At 39.4% G+C, this 24,742-nt stretch overlaps 2 protein-coding genes across 6 annotated transcripts; both read left to right on the top strand.

Moving 5' to 3' along the window:
- The first annotated feature begins 2,358 nt into the window (after positions 1–2,358).
- c1h16orf87 (chromosome 1 C16orf87 homolog) lies at positions 2,359–9,075 on the top strand. Of its 5 annotated transcripts, none has more exons than XM_046393159.1 (5): positions 2,359–2,468; positions 2,561–2,686; positions 5,201–5,300; positions 5,790–5,866; positions 6,601–6,755. In XM_046393159.1, the coding sequence occupies exons 1-5, from the start codon at positions 2,382–2,384 to the stop codon at positions 6,613–6,615; spliced, it is 405 nt and encodes a 134-aa protein (XP_046249115.1). In that variant the 5' UTR covers positions 2,359–2,381; the 3' UTR covers positions 6,616–6,755. The 5 variants fall into 5 exon arrangements, with proteins under 5 accessions (XP_046249115.1, XP_046249195.1, XP_046248875.1 ...); XM_046393239.1 differs by having other exon boundaries at positions 5,790–5,918; positions 6,601–6,735; XM_046392919.1 differs by lacking the exon at positions 5,790–5,866 and adding an exon at positions 7,764–9,071 and having other exon boundaries at positions 2,365–2,468; positions 6,601–6,780.
- Positions 9,076–13,464: 4,389 nt separating this feature from the next.
- On the top strand, positions 13,465–23,317 carry gpt2 (glutamic pyruvate transaminase (alanine aminotransferase) 2). The gene is made up of 11 exons (XM_046392802.1): positions 13,465–13,948; positions 14,859–14,948; positions 15,246–15,354; positions 16,103–16,236; positions 16,578–16,821; positions 17,017–17,096; positions 19,119–19,255; positions 20,411–20,585; positions 21,037–21,192; positions 21,383–21,495; positions 22,405–23,317. The coding sequence occupies exons 1-11, from the start codon at positions 13,655–13,657 to the stop codon at positions 22,559–22,561; spliced, it is 1,689 nt and encodes a 562-aa protein (XP_046248758.1). The 5' UTR covers positions 13,465–13,654; the 3' UTR covers positions 22,562–23,317.
- The last annotated feature ends 1,425 nt before the right edge of the window (positions 23,318–24,742 follow it).

The following is a 24,742-nucleotide window of genomic DNA, read 5'->3' as shown; positions in this document are numbered from 1 at the left end:
CATTCCCAGCCTAAAATAAATCTCTGTCATACTGTCCCTGTCCATCGTGTTAGCCCCTCTCACGCCTCTACCTTAGAGAAGGTGCGCTCGATTTACTTACCCAGCTGTCCAGGAATTACATTAATATTGTTAATTAGTATTTCATGTGCACCTAATACTTATTTTGTGACCACGAATTAATATGTTGTGTGCACGTTATACCTATTTCGTGGCCACGATTTAATTTTAGTTTTTTGACCATGTCACCAGAGGGGCTCCGTACACCTTGCCACTTCCACCTCTGCTTTACTGGCTCTGACCAACACCAACACATTGTACAAGTAAGGTAACTACAGTACAGGTTCACAGAGAGAGGTCTCTGGGAGAATATTACAGAATGAGAAATTCAAATAGTTGCCCTTTTGAAACTAAGTGAAATTATGATTTGATGGATAATATTAGTGAAGGACTTTAAAGGATGCTTCCCTAATTTTGTTTATTAAAAGATACTTATAGCATAGAGTCCAAATGTTTTTCCAAGCGAGGTAATTTTTAGTAGACAAAAAACATATCCTACCCACAGGAGTGTCTGCTGGATCAGGAAACTGTGACACAGATGCTTGTGCAGTGGTATCTTTTAATAACATAATGACCCCAGCATCCTCTGACTACAGCATAACAGGTAGACCATACTTGGTGAGAAACAGAAGTCCATTGTTGTTAAAGAACTGTGTCACCAAAGTCATTTGTAAACCATTTCTCATAAAATAAAGATTTATTCTAGTGCAATATATTTCTATTATTCCAAATAAAATTGTGAGGTGAGAAGTTGTGCTTTTAAATGAGAAATGAAAATTAGCCAATTTAGGGGATCTTACTAATTTTGTAATTGTAAACTAAGATAAATTTAAATCCATCTAATTTGGAAAATACATAATTGGGTATAAAGTTCCAGATTGACATGGGGTTACTTAAACACTGTTTAATCCAATTGATTTTGAATATTTTGTGAAGGGTAGAATGTTAATAATGATGTATTTCTTGATATAGTGAGTTCTGTTTTTCCAGGTGAAGTTGTAGAGCATGTTATTGATTCTCTTGCAGGTCTTTTTATTGAAAAGAAATGATTAAGCTTTTTTTTTAGTTATATCTATTATTGGATCAAAGTTAAGTTACATCTAGAATTGTTGTTCTTGACAATTTTAATACCTAAATATGTAATTCATTCTTTTATGGGTCTATTACAGATATATATATATATATAAATACAGAAATTTCACAGTCTTTAACAGTCCAATTTAAAAAAAAAAAGTTACATTTATGACTTCCTCGAGAGATACAGAATCATCACATATTTCTTTATGATTTAATTCAACTTTGGTGACATTAATTGTATTAAGGAAGCTGCAGACAGACTCTTCACAATATTTTGTGTTATACAGGTTGCTACAGAAAAGTGTGGCAGTTTTTAAGATAGGATTCAGATAGCGTTAGCAGCTAACGCTAGGTTGGCAGACAGGCAAGTTATTCTTCTCCATCGATGCCGTTTTTAAAACTCGATAAAGGTCCGTTGAGTTAATGCCGTTCGAAGTCTGTTACACAATTATATAAGTAACTGGATTCCCCTTTGACTGTCACGTATGGTTTTAAAATGTGGTGACAGCACTCACTAAAAATTATGTAATCAGGCTACCACATTACGTTGTCCCCTGCCACTTCAAAACGTCATTCCGATTATGTTCCCGTTTAGAAAAAATCTGGAAGAAACCAACACGGGGATTAAGAAGGGGTACTTTCTGAACCAGTATCAGTATTGCTGTACTCATAGAGGGGCAGATATAGGCAATAGCACAGCGCAGTAGGAGTAAGTAAAAATTAAAAAAAGACCTAAAAAGACATTTTGATGTTTGGGGCTAGAAAAAAAACAAAAAAACAGGGCTAATAACGCTCTTGGCACCATGTAAGAATTTGAATGAACACATGTTGCCCCCTGGAGGTGGAATGTGCGTAATATTATGATGACGCCACTAGATGGCAGCATCAAATAACTTGAATACCTGTGTGACACTGTGACAGTACAGTTTCTTCGCCTACAATGATATTTTAATAAATATTTGACTAAAAAATATTTTAGCAGATTTCGTTTTCGTATTCGTATGGGAACACATGGAATTTGGAGCTGATTATGGAAAGTATATCATTACTATTCAAAAATGCTATGAAATATAGTTTGCTTAAAAAACGCCCTATATTATTAAAATTTGTGTAACTGGGAAACAAAGAACAAAATCATAAATGTGCAACACAGATAATGACTGAGTGGTACCATGGAACTATCCACAAATTCTTTCGACCCCACTTTTGTAGAGGACAAATCTTTTCTTTTTTCCCAGGCAACCTGAATGCAACACACCAGCAGAAGGAGTTTCCGTGCGCATGCTCGAGGATTTCACATTCAGAATACTGTAATGTCTGTGAGCCTTTTTAAGGTGTGTTGTCATTTAGCTATATGGGTGTATGTTTCTTGCATCGATGCGTTAATGTATGCTGGTTTAAATCAGTTGCCGTCCATGTGTTGTAGAGAAAAGTTGTAACGCGAGCTACCGTAGAGCTATCGGTGTGTTGCTGGAGGAAACCGACTATGTCGGCAAATAAAACAAAGAAAGTCAAAATGGCTACTAAATCGTGTCCTGAATGCGACCAACAGGTGAGAAAACATGTTTTTCATGCATTTTTGAACGGTGTTACTGATTGCCTAGTTTATGTAAATTTCACAATGTTATGGATAGCAGTCATTCCACAGCCACAGCCAGTTCTGAATACAGAAACAGGATCCAGTGGCAGCCCCTATGCACACGTATAAACACACCAAATCCCAGTCAAAGGTTGACCAAGTTAGCCACTAGTTTTCTGTTCAGAAAGTAAGTTCTCATGTTCTCTGAATTGTTAATCTAGTTACACATACTCAGGCCTGTTTCGTCAGGTATCATGTGACAATTTCGCATTTAAGACATGTAATAAATAAATGATTCTATTTGAAGTAAATTGCATTATTTACTGTACTTTATTCCGAAGAATCGATACGGTAGAGGAACGCAACCTGGTGAACTAGTTTGAAAGTGAAAATGTCACAGAGCAAGTTCTGTTTTGTGGGTTTGCGACCCGAATCAAAAGCTGGTGTATATTTCAGTAAAATTGAGGCTATACATTCATTTTACAGCAAGTCCCCACAAGCATCGGACATTAAATGTCCAAATTTATGGAGGTAATTTGTCGTTATCGTTACCTCTTGGCGTGTGCTACTGTCAGGGCTGTCCTTGCATTGTCACAGAATATTTACTTCTCATTCTCAAACCAGAAAGTGTTTTACAATGTCGTTTTTTTTAACTTTGCACTGAATGCTACAATGTTAACTGTTTTCACATTTTAAAGGGCACTTTACAAATCATAGTCTGCACCTTTTTATTCTCATGTCTTAAGTCATACTTTAAGACATGAAAATAAAAAAGTTGTATAGACTAAAGCCTTTTGTAGCTCTGGAGGAAGCTGCACAAAATCTGATCTTTTGCCTGAGATGATGTCATTTGAGGCAACGTTTGTTGATGCATGCAAAAATAAGAACAGGATGTGCATTCAAAAGAATAAATACACAGAAAACAAGTACAAACAACTGTCCACAGTACAGAAGGACTATTTACACTAGAGTTCCACAGGTTATGGTTAATTATTGCACAGATTTTGTTTCAGGGACTAAGTAGTAAATACTAACCCTGTGGGTATTGGGATGCCAGGATTTGTCAAGGGAGAAGACTGCATGGAATAAAAATTACGACAGCTCTGTTTCCACTGTATCCATTTTGATCTGGAGTGTGACAGTCTTATGGGATTGCAATGCAAAATTGGTGCTGTACTCTTTCCAGTAAGCTGGCATACAGTAGTTGCACGTATTCTTAGTAGGATTTCTTCTTTTAGAGAGGGTGTATTTACTTCTGTCTCACCCTGTAACATTTCCTAATCTCACAGTTATGTTGTGACTCTGAGTTAAGTTTTTTACACTGTACCATGTTCTACCAGTAGCTTGATCAGATGACAACTGGTAGAATAAGAGAAGGGCAAAATCTGGTGTATGGTTGGTGGTAGTGTCTATATTGTCAAATACATGTTAAATGTTTATCAACAATTTTCATAGTGTTTCCAATCATGTTTTTAACTAAAATGTACTTAACTAGCACTTCACATGACATGCTATAAGCGAGGGGAAAAAATGTAATGAATGCAAGAGCAATACTCTGTTCATATCTTACAAACAGAGCTGGACATTTTATTCTAATCATCTTTTAACTGCCCTTGCGCTTTCATTTGCTCCCACCTGCGGGTTGTCTCTAGCTATTCTTCTTGCTTCCTGCTTCACCCGTATCTCACTAGGCATAGCTTTTTGAGGGCAAAGCCTATTTGAAATGGAACATTACTTACATGCCATAACTCCAGATTCTGCGAGTATAGGCGCAGCCTTCGTAGCTGTGGGCCCCACTGATTTCTCTCATTAGCTGATAAAAAAATGTTTTGGGGAAGTTGATAGTCTGGTCTCAGCTCAACTTGCACAAGGTGAGGTTGAGGCAGGATCCACATAGCAAATGAGGGTAGACTGAAGCCGTTTTCTCACATATGGCACGCAATTATTGATGTCAGGTGCCTTCTCCTGTACCGGTTTAGGTGTGGGCTGGTGCCTGAGTAGAGCCTACAGAAAGAGGAGGACTCACCTGTAATGTTACTGATTTTGTGTTGATATCCATATTGCATGTATCTGGACATATGAACAGTATCAACGAATGAGTGGAAAGCAACATACAGACAGAAAGGACATTATACTGACGATGTACTAAGGAGCTGCCAGGGTAAAGTCTGGTTAATCTGACTCAGATATTTGCTTTCACACATACAGCTTGTCAGGGTAACATCTGGAAAAGTTCAGAGAAGCAGTACATACAGTATGAATGACCAAAACACACACTGTGAGAATCACGCTTTTAAATGATCCCCTTTTCTTAGCATCACATGACACCAGCTCCACTTGTGTGTAAGATATTGCATAATTTAAATAGGCCACAATCCTGAGAACACATTTGTGCTTGAAGAGGAATGTACTTTGCTCATTCTTGCCCCACAAATGACAAAGCCTTTACAGTAATTAAATCTTGTGTGTTTTACGGTTTCTCTCTAGATTCCAGTTGCGTGCAAGTCCTGCACATGTGGCTACGTGTTTATTAGCAGAAAACTTCTAAATGCCAAATTAAATGAGCGGTCTTCTCCAGCTCTAGCAGGTAAGAATCATCTTGCATAAAGCTAATGAACTGCTTCTGACAGTGTAGTTTGACCTTGTGCAAAATACTTGCAAAGTAATGTTCATTCTATTCTACTGTTCGTTCTCGGTATACACACAGCATACACACAGTGCTTAATGCCCGTACACAAATTTACATAAAAAAGCAGAAGGAACTTCAGCTATTATTGTTTCTTCACAGCAGGACCCGTACCATTGTTGATCTGCAGTGTATGTTCACAATGGAAGAAAACAATGGACTAAAGGAACATTAAAATTCAGATAAATTTTGAATTTGTTGTACAACCAAGCCTGACTGTTTAAAAAATCCATTTTGATAGCCAAAGTGTAATATTTATCAGGACTGTGATAGAGTCTGGTGATATGAATAAAAATCATGATATGGGGATTATGATTCAGTGTGCTGTGATACTGTAAGCACAGTGATATATAGTTTCACAAGCCTGTGTTCTTTGTGTGTACACTGTAGCTATTTCCATGACTTCCTCCTGCCTCAGTTGTTGTTACGTTGGAGTCAAATGGCTGGAGACAGCTCTTCATCTCATGGTCAGGGGTTAAACACAACACCTCTCAAAATGAACCACAGCTACAAATCCTTGTATGTTAACAAAACATATTTGTGATACTCAAATGTTCCTTCAATATATTTATAAACCCCTAATATTTTTATTTGACTATTAGTTATCTATTTATTTTATGCTTATTTATTACCTGTGTTATTTTTAGTTTCTGATTAATTATGTCTTTATAATTTGTGTCTGTATTTTTAGTTACACCAGTTGTGCACAACAATGCCATGTTTTGGTAAATGTTGAATACTTTCATCTGATGATACTGATCTATTGAAATATAATGAATATTAGTCTAGCAGGGGCTCAGGCATAATAATCACACGCTGCCTACAGTCGGACTCAGAGGAGTTTATTATTTTATTTTGCCCTTACCAGTTGGTAGGGCAAAATAACCCATTACCCATCGGCCCCCATTTTGAGTCCACATGTCCAAACTGTTCTAGTGCTTGGAGCAGGTAACAGTTTTCCTTTGATTAAAGAAATCATTCTTACAACAACCTGCACAGCTGTGTCCATCTCATCCACACTTAGCACCACTTTTGTGGCTCTGACACAGCAAGTTGACCTCATTCTTAATTTTGCCTACAATTTTTGCCTTGGCTTGGCTGTTTTTCAGACCAAAGACGTCAATTTGGAACCAGTTTTAATATACAAATTACGCTGATATGTTTTTTTTTTTTTTTTTATTCTCCACATTTTCTGCTCCAGACAAGCTGGACTTAAAGAGGAGGAGAACAGAGCGCATTCGCAGAGAGAGGATCGACTCTTCTTTAACCAGTGACATGGAGAACAGGAGAAGATCGCGGGCCAACAGCCAGTCAGATCCCATCCGGAGGGGAAGGGGGAGACCCAAAACAGTGGGGCTGAAGAAACAAGAGGAGGAGAAAGGTAAAATAAGCGATCTTTCAGTTTCAGGTCTCTTGTAATGTGTATTGAATGGAACACACATCAAAACGACAGTAATTTAATGTCTTTTTGTTTGAGACAAGAGGTGAGACCAACTCACCCGTCTTGTTCATTTGACTCTCATGTCAGTAGCGGATCCTGTTTTCAGACAGGTTATTTAACAATGTTTTACTTTCACTTTATCATTGAAGGCCATGTCCACACACTTCATGTGCAACAACAGTAACAGCAAAGCTTCCTGTTTTTTCCACTATGAAAGCTGCCATTTCCTCTTAATGCAGCTGACACTTAACATGTTTGCTGACTGTTTTGTGTTTTACCGGTCTTTGTATTCACCTGTAGCTTTGCCTGTATGTCTTCAGACTTTAGCAGTGAAATACCTCTTGGTTTGTGTAATCCCGACTGCTGAATCATCGTATCAGCTTCAGAGGAGCTTCTGGAGTTTATTTTTGTGCAGGATGAGAACTGTAGATTTTGTCCACCATCACTTACTTTGGAAGCACTGATTGTGCATAAACATGGATGAGATGAGAGCTCCCCAAAAGTGAGGCCAAAACATCTTTATCACCCCCTGGTGGCTGGCTGCAGTACAGGTCATAAACTCCTCCCCCCATAGAGGGGACATGGACCCAACTAAGACTCAACCAAGGTGGCATCTGTGCGAGCTGTTAGTCTATGTATTTCATGATGCTATAGTACCTGGACTCACATAAGTCACTTCTGTAACATTGAATACTCCTGATCAGGCCCTCTTTAAATCCACATGAGCACACAGGTAAATGCCAGGTATGGTTCGAAGGCCCAGGTTGTGCAGTTTCATGTGACATGTGTGCCATGTCATTGTTCCAGTGTAAATCAACAGAGAAGAAGGGGTGTGAATTTCAGTGCACTTTGCATCCATTGTTAAATAATGTATTTCTAAAATGGTATTTCTGTCATGGACTGTGTTTTTATTGTGTTCACAGAGAAACAAGAGAAGGAAGTGGACATCTATGCAAGTCTTTCTGATGAGAAGGCCTTTGTGTTTTCTGTGGCCTTGGCTGAAATCAACCGCAAAATCCTGGGCCAAAGACTCATCTTATAGATTAAAGCCCGATTAAAAGAGAACCTGTCGAATAGCAAGAGGATGACCAAAGAAGGCAGAACTGTCTGGAGCTGAACTTGGACCTGGATGTGTGTCACTTGGCTCATGGGGTGATTTTCTGAAAAGCGAAGAATCTTCAGCCTGAAGTAGAATTGAGGAAAGCACAGCTCTTCAGCACCTTCAGTTTTACAACCGCCACAGTCATGCAAACACATGTTTCTGGAGTAAAGGCAGGATGATGCGTGGTGTGCTGCAGGGAAGAGAGGTACTGAGGACATTTCACACCTGTTACATGGATGCATACTCCTGTGTATAAACCATACTGTGTCTTAAGGCCTCCAGGTTTAAATGGATTTAATTGAGGAGAGTGAAACACTAAAGGTTGTCATCTTATTTAAAATAAATGAACTGTGTTATCAAGTGCATATCTTCAGCTGACCTTAGATTCATGTTAATAGAAGGTGTTGGTATCTGGGCAACTGAAGATGATGAGCCTTTGTTATTGAGACTGAAGCTTATCAAGAATAGATAGTCTAAAATAGAATAAAGTTTTCTTTTTTTTTGTTTAGATTGCCATTCTTCAGTGGTCTGTAAGTAGGGTTGAGGACATAGAGTGTCCTTGTTCAAGCTTTTCTAGAATCACACTTAAGTGAGTTTTGGCTGAGGTAATAAGTTTTCTTTTAAAATTGTATTTTATCTGTCCAACTTTTTATTCAGTGAGAAATTATTGCTGTTAAATTGATGTTCTATTTGATGAACTGCAGCAGAATCACATGTATCACTGTATTGTGATAATTTCACAATATACTCTATATATTATAATTCTAGCAGCATTTATTCATGTTTATTGTTGTATAGAAATTTTATGTAAAGATACTATCCACCAAAAATGTTACAGACTGTCATTCATTCGATTTTAAAAATCATTCCACTTGCCACCAGAAGGCTTCTGTTGCATCACAATAATAAAACCAATTTAAAAAAAGGTTCTGTTGTTGAACATTTCACACAAATGTCGGCACTGGTCACTTATCTCAGACTCTCTTGATTCCCAGCTCATAAAATTTCTCATCAACCAAACACTTATGTTAACAGAATGAACTTGACTCACAGTTGGAATATTTCATGATTAATAGTATGTGGAACGTCAACTGACTGAACAGCTGGTCCAGTGAGCTCTTGCTGATCTAATGTTTCGATTGGAGATCAAACGATATGGGTTTTTTTTCAGGACCAGTACTGATTATTAGTATTCAGGGAGACCAAACAAGTGATGTTTGGAACCAATATACATTTGCAGTAAAAATAAATCTTACTGTCAAAATTTAGAAGAACCAGTGATGGAATGTAACTGATGACAATTTAATCAAGTATTACACTTAAGTGCCTCTTCATCAACATCTCCTGTCATGAGCTAATTTTAAACTGGATGTTATTTTTTTTCATACAGCTGAACTTCAGTTTGTCAAGAAAACACACATTTCAGCCATTTATCCATTACTTTGACCTATTTCAACAATATATCCACTGTTCACCTCTTTCACATTTTTATAAATATTTTTATATAACCATTTCAACATTTTATTCATTGATTTAAGCTAACAGTTTTAGCTGTTTATAAGTTACTTTTGGTACCTTCAACCATTTTGAACAGTTTGCCTACTTTTAGCTTTTTTTTTTAGCTATTTGAACTTTTTATTCAGGATTTTGAAATAACAACTTCAACCATTCACCAACTACATTTTCCTATCTATTTAACCATTTAAGCATTGCTGTTAAAAGCTGGGGATAAATGAATGAAATACAATAGGTAATTAGCTACACATTAGACGGTACTTTTAACGAAATGGCTCACTAATATAAAAATAATAACAAAGATAACAAGGATCACAAGATCTTTAACACGTCACTGGAGGCATGCCACGTGCCTCACTCTCTCTGTGTGTGTGTGTGTGTGTGTGTGTGTGGCCTGCCAGTAACCAATGGACATATGGCAGTTCTTTTAAAGAAAAAAGACACATTCAGATGAGAGACTAGGGGCAGTCCATAATGACCTCCGTCTTGTTTTTTTCTGTACAGTGTTAAGCTAAAGTAACGGATAATATAAACCAGCCGTCTGTATGTTGTATCAAATTACTTATGTAGGCAATGGTCCCCTGCTTTTATTTATTTATTTACTTTTAATGTCAAACCCACAATGGAGAATACAGCTTCTCTTGTGAAAGGGCTTTGTGATTTTAAAAAAATAAATAAATATATAATCAATAATAATAATGATGATGATATTGAAAATGACATTCCTCTGTGTGCCTTTTGACCATATCCTTAGAATCTGTAAATGATCTCCATAACATTTTAACACAGTATATTTGTGTATGAGTGTCAGTGCCAGGAGAAAGAGAGAAAGATGGAGAAGGAGAAAGGGAGAACATACAGGAAGAGCCAGGAGAGAAAACAACAAATTGACTTATAGTGAATAGTGGCAAGCAGAAACAGTAACTATTCATACTCCCATACTAACCTATTGGCATTAAGCAGCCTATATTACATTTACTTTTTGACACATATTATTTTACACCACATTTTTTCAAATTAAAGGACAAGGAGAAGAACAAGGAGAGTCTCTAGGGGATGAGAGGGAACCAACTAGTGAAAGAAATGAAGAGACACAGGGAGTGCAACATACAGACCACCAAGCCAAAGCAGCAGGGACAGAAGAGATCTGTTCAGACTTAGGGGATAAGGACACTGCTCCTAAACACTTAAAGCTGTCTCATTACCCTCATACTCAGTTTGACGCACAAAAAAGAGCCTTTCAAGAACAGGTTCAAAGGTTTCAGATGGCTGGAATACTCAGCTAGACAAAATGCTGCTTTCTGCTTTCCTTGTGGGGTATTTGGCAAAAATGTCAGAAAGGATGCACTGGTTAGTGATGGAGTTAATAACTGGCAAAAGGAACTTAGCAAGTTTCAAAAACATGAAACAACACAGACACATAAGGACAGTGTGGTTGTAGAGCAGATAGAGGCAACAAGCGCCAGTGAAATTAGTGAAACAAAGGAATATCTACAGTGTATTGTAGCAGTAATCTGCTTCTTGGGGAAGCAAGGCATAGCATTCAAAGCATTCACCACATACCTCTCATCCGATAGCCAAAATGAGATGATAGAGTGCTGTTCACAAGAACTAACAGAATAGAACAGAAGTATGCCATTGTGGCTGATGAGGCCAGGTATGGAAAGACAGAACACTTGGCACTGTGTGTTAGATACGTGTCTGTGGAGAGTGCCGTCAAAGAAAGGTTCCTAGCCCTTACAGAAGTGTCACAGTTTGACTCTACTTTGATAACAGCTGCAATTGAAAATCAGTTGCTAAAGAAAGGAATTGATCAGTTGAAATGTGGCACAGACCTATGATGGGGCAGCTGTCATGAGTGGGGATGTTGGTGGTGTACAAGCCCTTTTTTCTTAAAAAAAGCGCTCTGAGGCAATTTATGTGCATTGCTACGCACATGAGTTAAATCTTGTTTTACGCCACACAAGTTCTTCAACATGCTGGAAGGTCTCCATTCTTTCTTTAGTGTCTCCCTTGTAAACCACCATAAGTTTGTAGACACTCAAAAGAAGTTAGTGCTGCAGCCATGAGAACTTGTGCAGGTGTCAACTACATGCTGGGCAGGCCAGCTTCAGTCAGTGACTGCAGTGATTGATAATTTCCCTGCTATCATTAAGTGCTTCTCCACAATCAAGACACCTACAGCAACTGGATTGAGAGCAAAACTCAAACAATTCTCCTCAGTGTATTTGCTGATGGATTTCCACACTCTCCTGTCTGTAACAGCAGGTTTAGGAGACCATTGGCATTGCCCAAGCAGTCACATACAAAAATGCGGTGACTGACACCATGAAGCAGAAATGCAGTGATACCACTGCTGCAGATCTTTACTCCAGAACAACAGCTATGTGTGAGGCAAACCAGATAGCAGTCTCAGAATCATCCTCAGCACAGAGGCGGAAGACAAAGAGAATGGATGAATATGTTGTTCAGTAAACATGATTTTGATTTACATGTTACATTATTATGTAACTTTAAGTTTGTTTTTCTTATTGTAAATATTGTACTTCCAATTCTAATTCTGTATTTATACTGTGTATTTGCACCTTATGCCAAAGTAAACTCCTTGTATGTGTAAACATACGTGGCAATAAAACTGATTCTGAAGCAGAATTAAGAAGGAGAAAATAGATGTTCAGCACTAACAAACACGCTGGCCAACAAATACACACTGCATCAGTATATAAACCGTCCAGCCAATTCTGACATATAACATCTGTAGCCAAGCATTTCACCAGAGTTCTGATTTACAGTTTGGCAGGTATACCTCATCACTTAAGTTGGAAGAATGATTACAAACAAAACAAGCATGTCACACGGTTTCACCAACTTGGCAGTGACAAAACACACATTCCTGGCAGTGGTGTTGAGCCTCTGCAGGAGGAAATAGGTGTACATTTAGTCCCTGAATATTTCACAGGTTAGAATTCAGGCTGTTATCATGTTCATTTTTTTCAAAACTGAGTCATTATTTGAAATAATTGATGTTGATGCATTTTACAGGTGGCCACATACACTATGTCACTTGTTAATTTGTTGATGTTCATTTGTTGTTTGTGTGACGATGAAGCCACAATACTGTCTTTAGGTGTACTGTCATCATACTCCACAGTTTATATCTGTTCAACAACCTGTCTGTTCAAGCAGTGGTGGTGGTCAGTGGTCATTGCCAGTGTAGTAATTATTATGGATATTGTACACATTATCAGACACTGGGCCCCCTCCCCAATGTATACCATGCATTCATATAAAAAATATAAATAATAAAATTGCTATGTTATGACACACAACCATGCACCACAGTACACAGTATGAAATAATTATTAGCAAATATAATGATAGTCATACCTAAACTTAACAAGGTGCCATATACTTGATGATGCTAAAGATCGGGTATTTTGATTATAAGGCCTTAAAAAACAGTAACATTGTCTGTAAATGTAATGTTTTATATATTAGGCCCATATGTATGATATGTATTTTAGATTTTTTTTCTGTCTCAGTTCAGACAAGGAAATAAAAATAGAAGAATTTTGAACCATCAGACACGGATGTTTCAGTATGTTCTTTGTTCTTCATCTTCGTTGTCAGTTGTTGTGTCTCTACACAGACCTGACTTCCTTTGTGCTTTGGTGGGAATCATATCCTGTGTACGTCTGTAGTTCGCATTTTTCAAGCAACGATGAAATGAGTAATATGTAGTAGTCTTATACATTTAGCTCTTTATCCTTTAACTAATTTATTTCCAAGTTAAGATTGGACACGATTTTATTAAAATCGATACCCTATTCCATAAAAAGTATCTGTGGTATCTCTAATTATTTTATCTAATGTATTATCTATAGCCTACAGATGACGCTGAGGAGTTTCTAGTTAGCTTTGAAGCTGTATATAATTGCGTCTCGTATTAATTATTAGCGCAGATGCTGTGGTCAATAAAGTTTTCTTGAAAAAGAAAAAAAAAAGATGGAGGTCAAATAAAATGGTAGGAATGTGATTTCTCACAGTCTCACAGAGGACCGAGGCGGACGGTGAGCCCGCGGAAAGCGCGCCTTGCCCATCTGCGTGTGCCTCAGTGTAAGTGCCGTACAAACGCCATAGTGTAAATATCAACCAGCCATCTCGATTGATGAGCCACCGAGCTGAAGCTGAGGAAAGATGCATCGTCTTAAACACTTAGTACACCGGTCTCCTCATGTTCCCCTCCGGACGGACTCGCTTTGTTCACATCTATGGCAGCAAGCTCGATCTAAAACGCAGGGGCCTACAGAGCAGTGCGGGCTGAAACGGTTCAGCACGGCAGAGGCCACTGTGGAAACGGGAGATCCAGTGAGGATGCGAGAGAAGACCCTGACCATGGCGACCTTAAACCCGCAAGTGAAAGCGGTAGAATATGCCGTGAGAGGACCTATTGTTATCAAAGCGGGGGACATCGAGAGAAGACTTCAGCAGGTTAGTGGGTATGGCTGCTAAGAGTTACCCCACTGGTCACAGAGATTCGTTGTTTATGTGTGCTGTAACTTCATTAGCCTAAACTAGCTAGCAGATAACGCTTGGTAACGCTGATGCACCTGCTCTGTGTGATCATCATGGAAGGAGTTTGATGAGAGTTAAAGGCCATTCGCGGTTTAAGTGTATATGTCATTAACCGCCTACATTCCGTGTTAAATAAAACATTATAAGAGTGCAATAAGTTACATTTCACACACGACTGTTCACATGCGCTACAGATGTGTTGCATCATCCCGTGAAGGTCTCCGGAGGGCAGGGCGGCAGGAGCGGCTTCAAGCCAGTCTAAATATGAGCAATGAGCATATTTTATTCTGAACCAAAATATTTAAAATCAAGCCTACTTATTCAAGCAAAAAAATAAACATTTCATTTTTTGGTGCTTGAGTAAAAATGTTGCCTGTTTAATAACATCTGTATGCGTATCAAAATGCCATGTATTGATCAGTTTAATGGTCTTAAATAACTGCTATATACTATTTAAGTTACTCCTTACTGTGCTTGGAGCTGCACATAAATGGCGATGCCAGAAGGAAAGGAGGAGATAAAGAGAGAGCTAACAAAGGCTTTAGACTTAAGTAATAAAGCAGCGACCAGCTTTCTTTAGTCTGCTCCAAAGGCTTCTTCCAGGAAGAAAAGGTGTACAATATCCAGAAGGTAATGCTGATATGATTTTGGGAAGGGCCATTCACTGGATCTACTTTGGAGTCCAACGAATCCTGTGCACAGGCCTGCACACAGTTTAAACAGTCCAGTTTGGTCAGTCCTGTCCACTTTCACACAATGTGCAGTTATGTGCCTAAATTAGCAAGATGATGTATTACGGTGATATTTTTCTCTTGTCTCTGTCTAGGGTGTGAAGCAGCCTTTCACTGAGGTCATCAAAGCCAACATTGGTGATGCTCATGCCATGGGCCAGCAGCCAATCACTTTTGTCCGTCAGGTGAGCATTGGACAGGCGCTGAAGTTTGCAGGAACAGACCTACATTCACAGTATGAGCTCCTAACTGCCAAACAATAATTTTGTTTGGGGAATGTTGCACAGATGTTGTCTGTAGGAGAATCTTTGCTTTAAAGAAAACTTACCTCAGAGTTTTTCAGGAAAGTTTTCTTAATGTTCCAGGAATCAGATTGTTTTTTTGGGTAAGATATGGTTCACAGAACTTCCCACATATGTTCTGGGAATGTTCTTTTTTTTTCCATCTTGTCATTGGTGTGTCTAAATTGTGCCTCACTGCAGGTGGTGGCTCTGTGTTGTTTCCCCGAACTGCTGGACAGTCCGGCTTTTCCCGATGATGCCAAGCAACGAGCCCGACGCATCCTCCAGGACTGTGGAGGACAAAGCCTTGGTGTGTGTGTGGTTCTTCTTACTGTGAGCCAGACCGTGTGTGTGGATAAGTGTGTGCATGTGAGCAGCGACACCTGAGATGATACCAGAATACATAGAGGCAAATTTACCAAGAGGCTTTATAACATGAGCTATGAAAACGATTTGACATGATCAGCTAAGTGATTTCAATGAAGTTTATGAGGTAAAATATTGAAAACATTGTCTTTGTGCTGTTTTCAGTTGGGCACATGTCAGAAGGGATTAGGCACATTAACACATCCCGTTTTAACTCTGGTCTCAAACAGGTGAAATGTTGGAGAGTGAGAGCAAGCTGAAGCAGTTTGTTTCATTCTGTTAGCACAAGTATCTGTGAAAACAATACCCTGCATATGTAATGCTTTTCATCCAGATATTTAGAATAACTATTACTGTAACTATTTTGCAGCAGTTATGAGCATATTTTAGTTTAATTTTCTAGTGTTCATTATGTTAGGATGGAGATTAATTTGCCCAAGTGTGCTGAAGAGGCTATTGAGTATTAATCATTGCCATGTTAAATGTAGCAGTTACCCATGATATCGATCTTCTCCTACTCACCAGCCACACGCAGCATAGTTCTGCTCAGCGGGGGGAAAACGTCTAAAAACATTTTATCCTTGAGCGTTTCAGTTAGACGTAAACCTGATGTTACTGCACTGAGATAAAAGCAGCATCATCTCTGTATTAAAACTGTTTGGCGTGTGCTGTATGTTGTGATCTTGATTCAGGCTCGTACAGTGCCAGCCAGGGCGTGGAGTGTGTCCGACGGGACGTTGCTGACTACGTCACACGTAGAGACCAGGGTGTACCTTCTGACTGGAACAACATCTACCTCACCACGGGGGCCAGTGATGGCATCATGGTATGAGCAGCGTGTTTGGGCTGGTGGGAGGGAGGAGGCGGTGGGGTGCTGACAAAGAAGTAACTGGAACGCATCGTTTTGAATTCGAGTTTCCTCTTGCACACACACTCCCTTCATCTTGACTCCGTGTTTTGTCATGAAAGTGAAATATTCGGGGTGTTGAACTATTTTATGCAGTACTGATTTCAGTGTGGTGTGATTTCTTTAGGAGAGGGTTTAGTTTTTGGAGCGTGGAAGAAAGCTGTTAAAATAATTCTGATTGGGTTAGCAATATGTACATCTGATAATGAGGAGCAGCTTTTACAAACAGATGAATCACAGGTCATATCTCTTGTTTCTAGAGCATCCTTAAGCTGCTAGTGTCGGGTGAGGGCAGATCCAGGACGGGCGTGATGATTCCCATCCCCCAGTACCCACTGTACTCTGCAACCATCTCGGAGTTAGAGGCCGTGCACATTCACTACTACCTGGATGAGGCCAATTGCTGGGCGCTGGATATTGAAGAACTGCAGCGAGCTTACCGGACGGCCAAGCAGCACTGCCAGCCCAGAGTCCTCTGCATCATCAACCCTGGAAACCCCACCGGTAGGATGATATTCATTTTCATTAGCTGAGGCGACTTGGTCATGCTGTCTATTAAAACTTGTCCTGAAGAGTAAGAGCCACGAATGTGTTTACTGTGTTTCTGATAAGAGAAGGTCTTCTTTAAGTGTTTCAATTCAGTAATATTAATTAATCCAGTGTATATAACAGTAACTCATCCCCTCCTATGTTTCCCAGGTCAGGTGCAGAGTAAGAAGTGCATAGAGGAAGTGCTGAACTTTGCCTATGAGGAAAATCTGTTTGTCATGGCTGATGAGGTAACATCTGCTGCCGGCACATACGTACTACCACTACCACCTCCTCAGAAATAAATATTTAAACTTTAAACTACATTTTTAAAGGGATAGCGGGATATTTAAAGGGATAGCGGGATAGAGATTATCCCCCCACCCCCCATACAATGCAGTTGAATATGAATCATAACATTGAAAATCTATTGTTAAAAATTCAGTGGCCTCCTGACCACTCCTGCGAGTAACCTAATCATTTCACTCTGACCTCATTGTTGACAGTTTCATTCCTAGAACTACTTTCCACTGAGGAAATAATCCCTGTGAAAAACAGTGAGAGTCATCCAGAGCAACCTTAGAGATGCTTCATAAAGTAGCATTACAATACGACTCACTTCAGTAAATCAGGTTTATTTAAAGAAAGTCTAAGTTGAAAAGACCTGAGTTGCCTTGGTAACTTGATCCTTTGGGACTACGTCAGGTATCGAATGTGTCAGACAGTGTTTTCTCCCGAAGGGTTTCTCCTCGCTGCTGCGATATGAACATGAGTCAGCGTGTCCAAATCCCATTTAAACCTCTGCTGCCCTGACTTGAAATCTGAGCTCCTATCTTTTTTAGTCTGAGGTATCTGCGCGGTATTTTAGTCAACACGTGGTTCTAAATGTACTGCGGTTATGATAAAGCTAGTAAACAACTTTGACCTGTGGCTGTAATAAGAAGCATTTTCACTCTTTGCTACCTATTTAAGTGTATTTAAATCACATGAAAGAGTCTAGAATTTGTCTAGTAGAAATACAAGAGATAGTCAGTTTAATGGCATGGTGAATGAGAGACTGCACTGAAGCTGTTCTGTCACTTATACAAAACAAGCAGCAAAGCCCAGCTGATAGCTGATGCTGGTAATTATCTGCTAATATTTTCTTACCCCACTCAGAGATATTCAAGTATGATGACTGTGGTTATTAACTTTCTTTGTTAACTCAAGCTTTTTGCTTCAGGCTGTGTGTGTGGTCACATAAAAAAGGACGTTTGGTGTGTCATCTGACTCTTCTTCTGCATAAAACTGATAAAAATTGCTTGCTACCTATTTCAGTCAAGAGGATCAGGTTTTTACAAAAGTGTTGGGACACCTCACCATTATGCCAACAGGGACTTTAATGATGTTGCATTTTAAATACAAAGACAACTTTGCAGCTGTAACAGCTTCCACTCTTCTGGGAAGGCTTTCAATAAGATTTTGAGACTGATGTTGGATCAAAAAGCCTGACTCACAATGTTTCTGGTTCATCCCAAAGGTGTTGGATGGGGTTGAGGTCAGGACTCTGTGTGGGTCAGTCAAGTTCATCCACACCAAACTCATCCAGCCATGTCTTTATGGACTTTGTGCACTGGGGCACAGTCATGCTGGAATAGAAAAGGTCCTTTCCTAAACTGTTGCCACAAAGTTGGAAGCATAGCATTGTCCAAAATGTCTTGGTATGCTGAAGCATTAAGATCTCCCTTCACTGGAAAAAAAGCTGACAGAATAAATCCAAATTGTTGCAGAGAAAACCCTGTAATGTTATGAGAACTTGGATGTTCATTTCAAGAAAAAAAAGTTATTTTTTTTTTACTTATCTAATCTTTATTTAATCATGTAGTCTAATTGAGAGTAAGAAACAAGAAGACATAACACAAATATTAGTGAATTCAAAAAACAGAAGAGTCCTAAATCTCTTCAGACAGTAAATCTTTAAGTAGTTATTGTAGTTTCTATTTTTAATGTTCAGATGAAAGGTATAATAGCAAACACTATTAAGGTGTTAAGTCATATTATGTCCACAATTAATTCTTAATTATTAATGGAGATAATATTAGGGATGGATAATTAACAATGGCCATAATATGTCCATATTATTATTAATTCTTAATGAATTCATCATTGGATGTCTGTATTAGTCTTCACGCAGGCTACAACTGCAGCTCGTGGATGTTATTTCAGCACAATGAATGTGTGATTGTGATTGGACGGGTCACAGTTTGTGATCAACGTGGCTGGTATTTTTCCAGGTCTACCAGGACAACGTGTACTCTTCAGACTGTCACTTCCACTCCTTTAAGAAGGTCCTCTATGAGATGGGCCCTGAGTACTTCAACAATGTGGAGCTGGCCTCCTTCCACTCCACCTCCAAAGGCTACACTGGAGAGTGAGTATCCTCTGCAATGAACACACACACACACACACACACAGCAGCTTTTCTCTTTGCAGGTAAAGAATGAGCATTTGAATGAGTGACACTGTATTTCCTTTTGCTCTATAGCAAGTTCTCCAGAAATATACAGTGTTTTTATGCACAAAATCCTTTAACCTGGCAACTCAGGATATATAATTCTTATTGTATTTCTCAGCTCTCCGCTCAGCTGGTTCTACCTGTAACAGTAGCACAGTTCATAGAGCAGTAGAGCAGAGAAGAGGGACGTTCTTAACATTCTTCTTCTTCCTTAATAATGCAACCTATTAATGTCTCTGTTGTTATTCAAGACTCCAATCTGCATATTCCCAAGTACAAAGTAACAAAATGAAATTTGTTTCTGAGAGGAACCAGTTCCACGTGTTGGAAAACTTTCTCACAGATTTCAATGAGAAGACTGATACCACTCTCATGTCTATAAGATAAATATCTAGTTACAGTCAGGAGACAGGCGCAGTAACTTCCTTTGAGTTTTGTCATTACTGTGAGGCTTCCAGGCAGTTGGTGAGGATTCCAGGAAGTCATTCCCTCCGGACCAGTTCAGCATATAACGTCTTAAAAAAAAAAACAGGAAACTGTTGTTATTGTGTGTTGGATTTTGTACGGATAAAAGAACAGTGTAGGAGATAACTCTTTTTTTCAGTGAGCTTTAGAGGTACTGGCAGGTAGATTATTTTTCCTAAGGACAGAGCCAGGCTAGCTTGCCCTCTGTTTGCAGTTTTGTCGCATATCTCTCCATCTTAGATGAAAGTCCATCCTACTATCCATGGAATGATAGTAACGTTCTTTCTCTTATACAGGGCAGACATATTGGACTGACTGGTGCACTTTCAGCAAAGATTTTTTTCACAGAAATATGACTTTTAATGTTGTGCCTTTTTTTTTTTTTTTTTTACCAGTCTGCGACTTTGTCTAGTATCTCTTTAACTGGGAACTCAAAAGGCTCCCAAAAAATGAATCGCCTCCTCCAGCTATGGATTCTTACTTTGACTATGTAAACTGCTCATCCAGGGTAACTTGGACCGTAATGATGTGTTTCACAGACAGTTTCACACGACTCGTGCAGATTGCCTTTTATTTTGACTGTGTCTTGTTTCGTCTCCCAATCAGGTGTGGTTTCCGCGGAGGCTACATGGAGGTGTTAAACATGGACCCACAGGTGAACGCCCAGCTAGTCAAACTGCTGTCTGTCCGCCTCTGCCCTCCCGTCTCTGGTCAGGCTGCGATGGACGTCATTGTAAATCCCCCCAAAGAGCACGAGCCCTCCTACGCTCAGTTTACAAAGGTGTGTGTGTGCCTGGCTTTTGTTTGTTCCGATGTTATGAGCACAGCAACCGTTGAGACATGTTGAAACAATTCTGTTTTTGACCAAAGGCAGAAGCACTGTGACTCACCTCTGCCTGAGTCTATAATTCCCAAGTTGCAATAGACATCTGAACAATGGGGTACCATGGATCACACCATCACCTCCTACAAAACAAGTCTGTGTTGCTGTCATGGTCAGGTGGCCCAGTACTTTTGTCTATAGAGTGTAGATCTATTCATTAAGCATTAAATCCACAGTCAATAAGATGTCATTCTGAAGTGATTACACCTCCCCAGGAAGGAATTCCTGTTGCCAGGGATGTGTTGAGGTGACCATTTGGTGGGAACTTAAGTTTAATACCATACCAATGTGCAGTAATTTACTAGATTATTTTCTTACTCTTGTGTATCATGTGTTATGTTGTGCCCAGGAGAAGCGCTCAGTCCTGGATGCCCTGGCTCACAAGGCAAGGCTGACAGAGCAAATCCTGAACTCTGTGCCTGGGATCAAGTGCAATCCAGTCCAAGGAGCCATGTATGCCTTCCCTCAGATCTTCATCCCAGCACGAGCAATTCAGGAAGCCCAGGTCTGTTACCGCATGTGGACATGGCACAGACATAGGTTGTTTTGTGGCTGGAATGTTTGCCAGGGGCCTGTCACACAGTAATAAGCAGAAATAGATCTGTGTCAAAACATCTCTAAAACTGATCAGATCAACAGCACTGCCTGACAGCTGCTCACCTAAATGTATCATTCCTGTTTGTGTGTATGTGCAGTCCCTGTCCATGGCTCCTGATATGCTGTACTGCCTCAAACTGCTGGAGGAAACTGGTATCTGCGTGGTCCCAGGAAGTGGATTTGGCCAGAGAGAGGGAACCTATCACTTCAGGTTACCATGAATATTTCCTTCTTTCCTTATAATAAGATTAAGACAGATCATTTTCAAAGACTCAGACCACCCGTCTGTCTGGATTTCAAACTCTGAATGATGAACGAGCAGTTATTTTTATTTTTTATTACTATGATTTTTCTGTCTGTGTTGTATTCGGGCCTAAATTTCAACTTTTTACACAGGATATGTCCTACTCGCTAGTTTACGCCGAGCTGTGGTTGGTTTACTCACAGTTTGTTAAACCTGCTGTGCGGGACTTTTTTATATAAATGAACATCCGTTAGGTTCAAGCCCTTGTCAGATGAGTTCTTACAGTGCTGATTAATCCTATCACTGCCAGATAATGGACAGATAACAGATAGATAATGGATCCACATAGTCAAAATGACACATCTGGGCTCGATAACGTTCAGCGCTTTCAGTCAGTCATCACTTGATCTTCCGTTACAGGCTGAAAGCCAAATGGCCAAGCCAGCGGAGACGGATAACATGTGATGACTCATCACCTCATTAGCTACCAGTGTTAGCATGTTGTTATGATGTCAGAGAACATTTGCCAGCTCATCATGACAAGGAGCTGCAGATATGCGCCCGTTAAGGTTTGTGGAAGGAGGAGACTTCTGAGAGCTGCTGGCGTTTGCTGAGTCCACGTTCAAATTACTGTGGCGGTGAACAACAGCTACTGGAGTGCAGTGTAGCGTTATGAGCAAAGCAGATGGGCTACAACTGACAGTGGAGTTTAAGATGTGCCGCTGTCACCAACCCTTACAATCCATTAATGAAATGATTATGGAAATGACTCAGAAATGCCCATCCCCAGCGGACTCCAGCTTGTGCCTGCCAGGAGAGTAAAGTGATGAAGTGAAACAGTGGTGTATATAAACAAACTGTGTATTTGTTTCTTAGAATGACCATCCTTCCAAGCCCAGAGAAGCTGAAAGTCCTCCTGGAGAAACTAAAAGAATTTCATCTCAGATTCCTTGAAGAGTACTCGCAACCAGAAGCTCAAGTCACCGGAACCAGCAAAGACCAACACAGAGAAATGTCAAATCAACCAGACTGATACCCCCCTCCCCCCACAGACTTATTCAGAATATGCTATTTATTTGACAGCTTGTGTAATATTGATATTGCTTTGAGTTTACTCTTGTATTTAAGGACTTGTGTTACAGAAATGCGTGCCTTTAACTGAAATGATATTTAAAAAAAGCAAAGGACCCTCTTCCTGTCTAGACATGTGGCCCTGATTAAGAAATAAGACAGCATAGCAACATAGGAAACCACTGAATAGTTCCTTCATGCTCCCATTGATCTGTGCTCTGCAGCTCAGAGATGAACTACCACAGAACAGCTGTTGCTTCTGAACACATCCTGTTCATGCTTCGCACATCACCTTGTTACACACGTACGAGGAGTTGTATGCCCCTAGAACCATGTCTGTACCTTGTTTTAATACTGCCTTATATGACATTCAAATCACAAAAATATGCATATTGTGTTACTGGTATCTAGCCATGGATAGTTTCAATTGTTTTTGTTTATGGTTATTACAAAAATTACAACCAAACAGGTTATTTAGCCTTTCAGAATGACCCATATGACTTAAAAAAATGGTAACATGACATGATATCAAAGGTGGTGTGAGTGTTTTTTTGATCAGCTGCCTCAAATTAAACTACTTAATGTTAAGAAACGATTTTGATCCCAGTTGACTGTTGGTGGAGCTAGAGTATGAAACCAGAACCATATCCTGGCAATGTGGAAAAGCCTTTGAAAACAGTCACATGAATCAATAAAAGAAATCCATTTTTAAAAATCACAGGCTTTTCTTGGTGGTTTCTTAGGTGGGTGTGGTTACACTGTGGGAATCTGGACCCCTGGCTTTTTTGTGCTAGCGAAGACACTCGTCTGGTAAAAATATGTGATGAAGGATGACCCTTTATGTTATCATTTTCTCTGTTTAATTAAAACAGGTAATGAACTGTCAAAAGAAGAGATTCATCCAGCTCAGGCACAAAAGCTAGACTTTTTAATTTCATTTACTGTGCACTATGCTCGTTGCAACCCTGCTTTAATGGTTCAGGAACCGGATTAAACACGTAATCATAGATGTTATTTCAGAAATAAACATTAAATATTTATTTTAGCTAAATAATAGATTGTGCCTTGTGAGAGAATTGAAAGAGATGCAATTCTGTAATTACAGTAACAGGGTTGCAAATATGTATTGTCAGTTTTCCCTCAGAAATAGATGCTAGCTGATAACAGGACTGGTCACAGTGACACCTTCAGTCAAGCCTGGAAAACTAAAATATACAAGAGAGGACTTTGGTCTATTCTATGCTGAAGAGTTTGGTATTTTAAATGATATTTTGAAATCAATATTTTTCTAGAACTATGTCTACATTTGTCCCGAGACAGGTATAATTTACACCAAATGTCTGCACTGCAAATGTTTTTGCACTACGTTTTTCTGGGAAGAAGAGAGTTTGGTAAGAAACCATGATGGCTCTGCAGAAGCTTGGGCATATCTGATGTAGTGATAAAATAGTGGACAAAGATGAAAGATTTCTCATCGTTCCTGAGCCCATGTAGTGTTAATGTGAACACCTGAGCCTTTCAAGGATGCCCCTTTCATACCCCGTCATGACACTATCACTTACCTTACCACTGAACCTGTTTACCTGTGGAACGTTCCAAACAGCTGTTTTTGGAGCAGTATACACAAGTTTCCCAGCTAATTTCTCATGTATAAAGTATGCACAAAAAACAAACATCCACATAAAAAGAGGCAGGGGAGTGTTATTGTTGGATTTTTTGATTTTGGTACCTTGAAAGTTCTTGAAAAGTACTTGATTTTTACTCTTAAAAGACTGTACACACTGTATGTAGTTTTATTGTTATTTATTATTGTAATTATACAATCTGAAAATATTTCTACATGCACAGACAGTGCTATGTTTATATCAGAATTACCTGACCAATTATATAAAATGGCTTCTTTCCCTGTCCGCCCTTGCTGCTGCATTTCCCCAAGTGAGTTGCTACCAGTTTTGTGCTCCTCCCAGGCTCCCTCAAGCTTCCAAGCTTAAGTAGTGAATCTGTTGACGTCAGAACACGTGTTACTGTCGTGTGTCACTTGTCGAAATACCAGGGACGAAATGCGCCCTCTGCACTCACTCTTCTCTTCTCTCCTTGAAGAAAGAGCCTGACTTAATCTGAAGGCACAAACTCCCCAAGTCGT

This window comes from Scatophagus argus, chromosome 1 (assembly GCF_020382885.2).
Source record: "Scatophagus argus isolate fScaArg1 chromosome 1, fScaArg1.pri, whole genome shotgun sequence".
Lineage (NCBI taxonomy): Eukaryota > Metazoa > Chordata > Actinopteri > Scatophagidae > Scatophagus > Scatophagus argus.
This window is presented reverse-complemented; position numbering and strand designations above follow the sequence as displayed.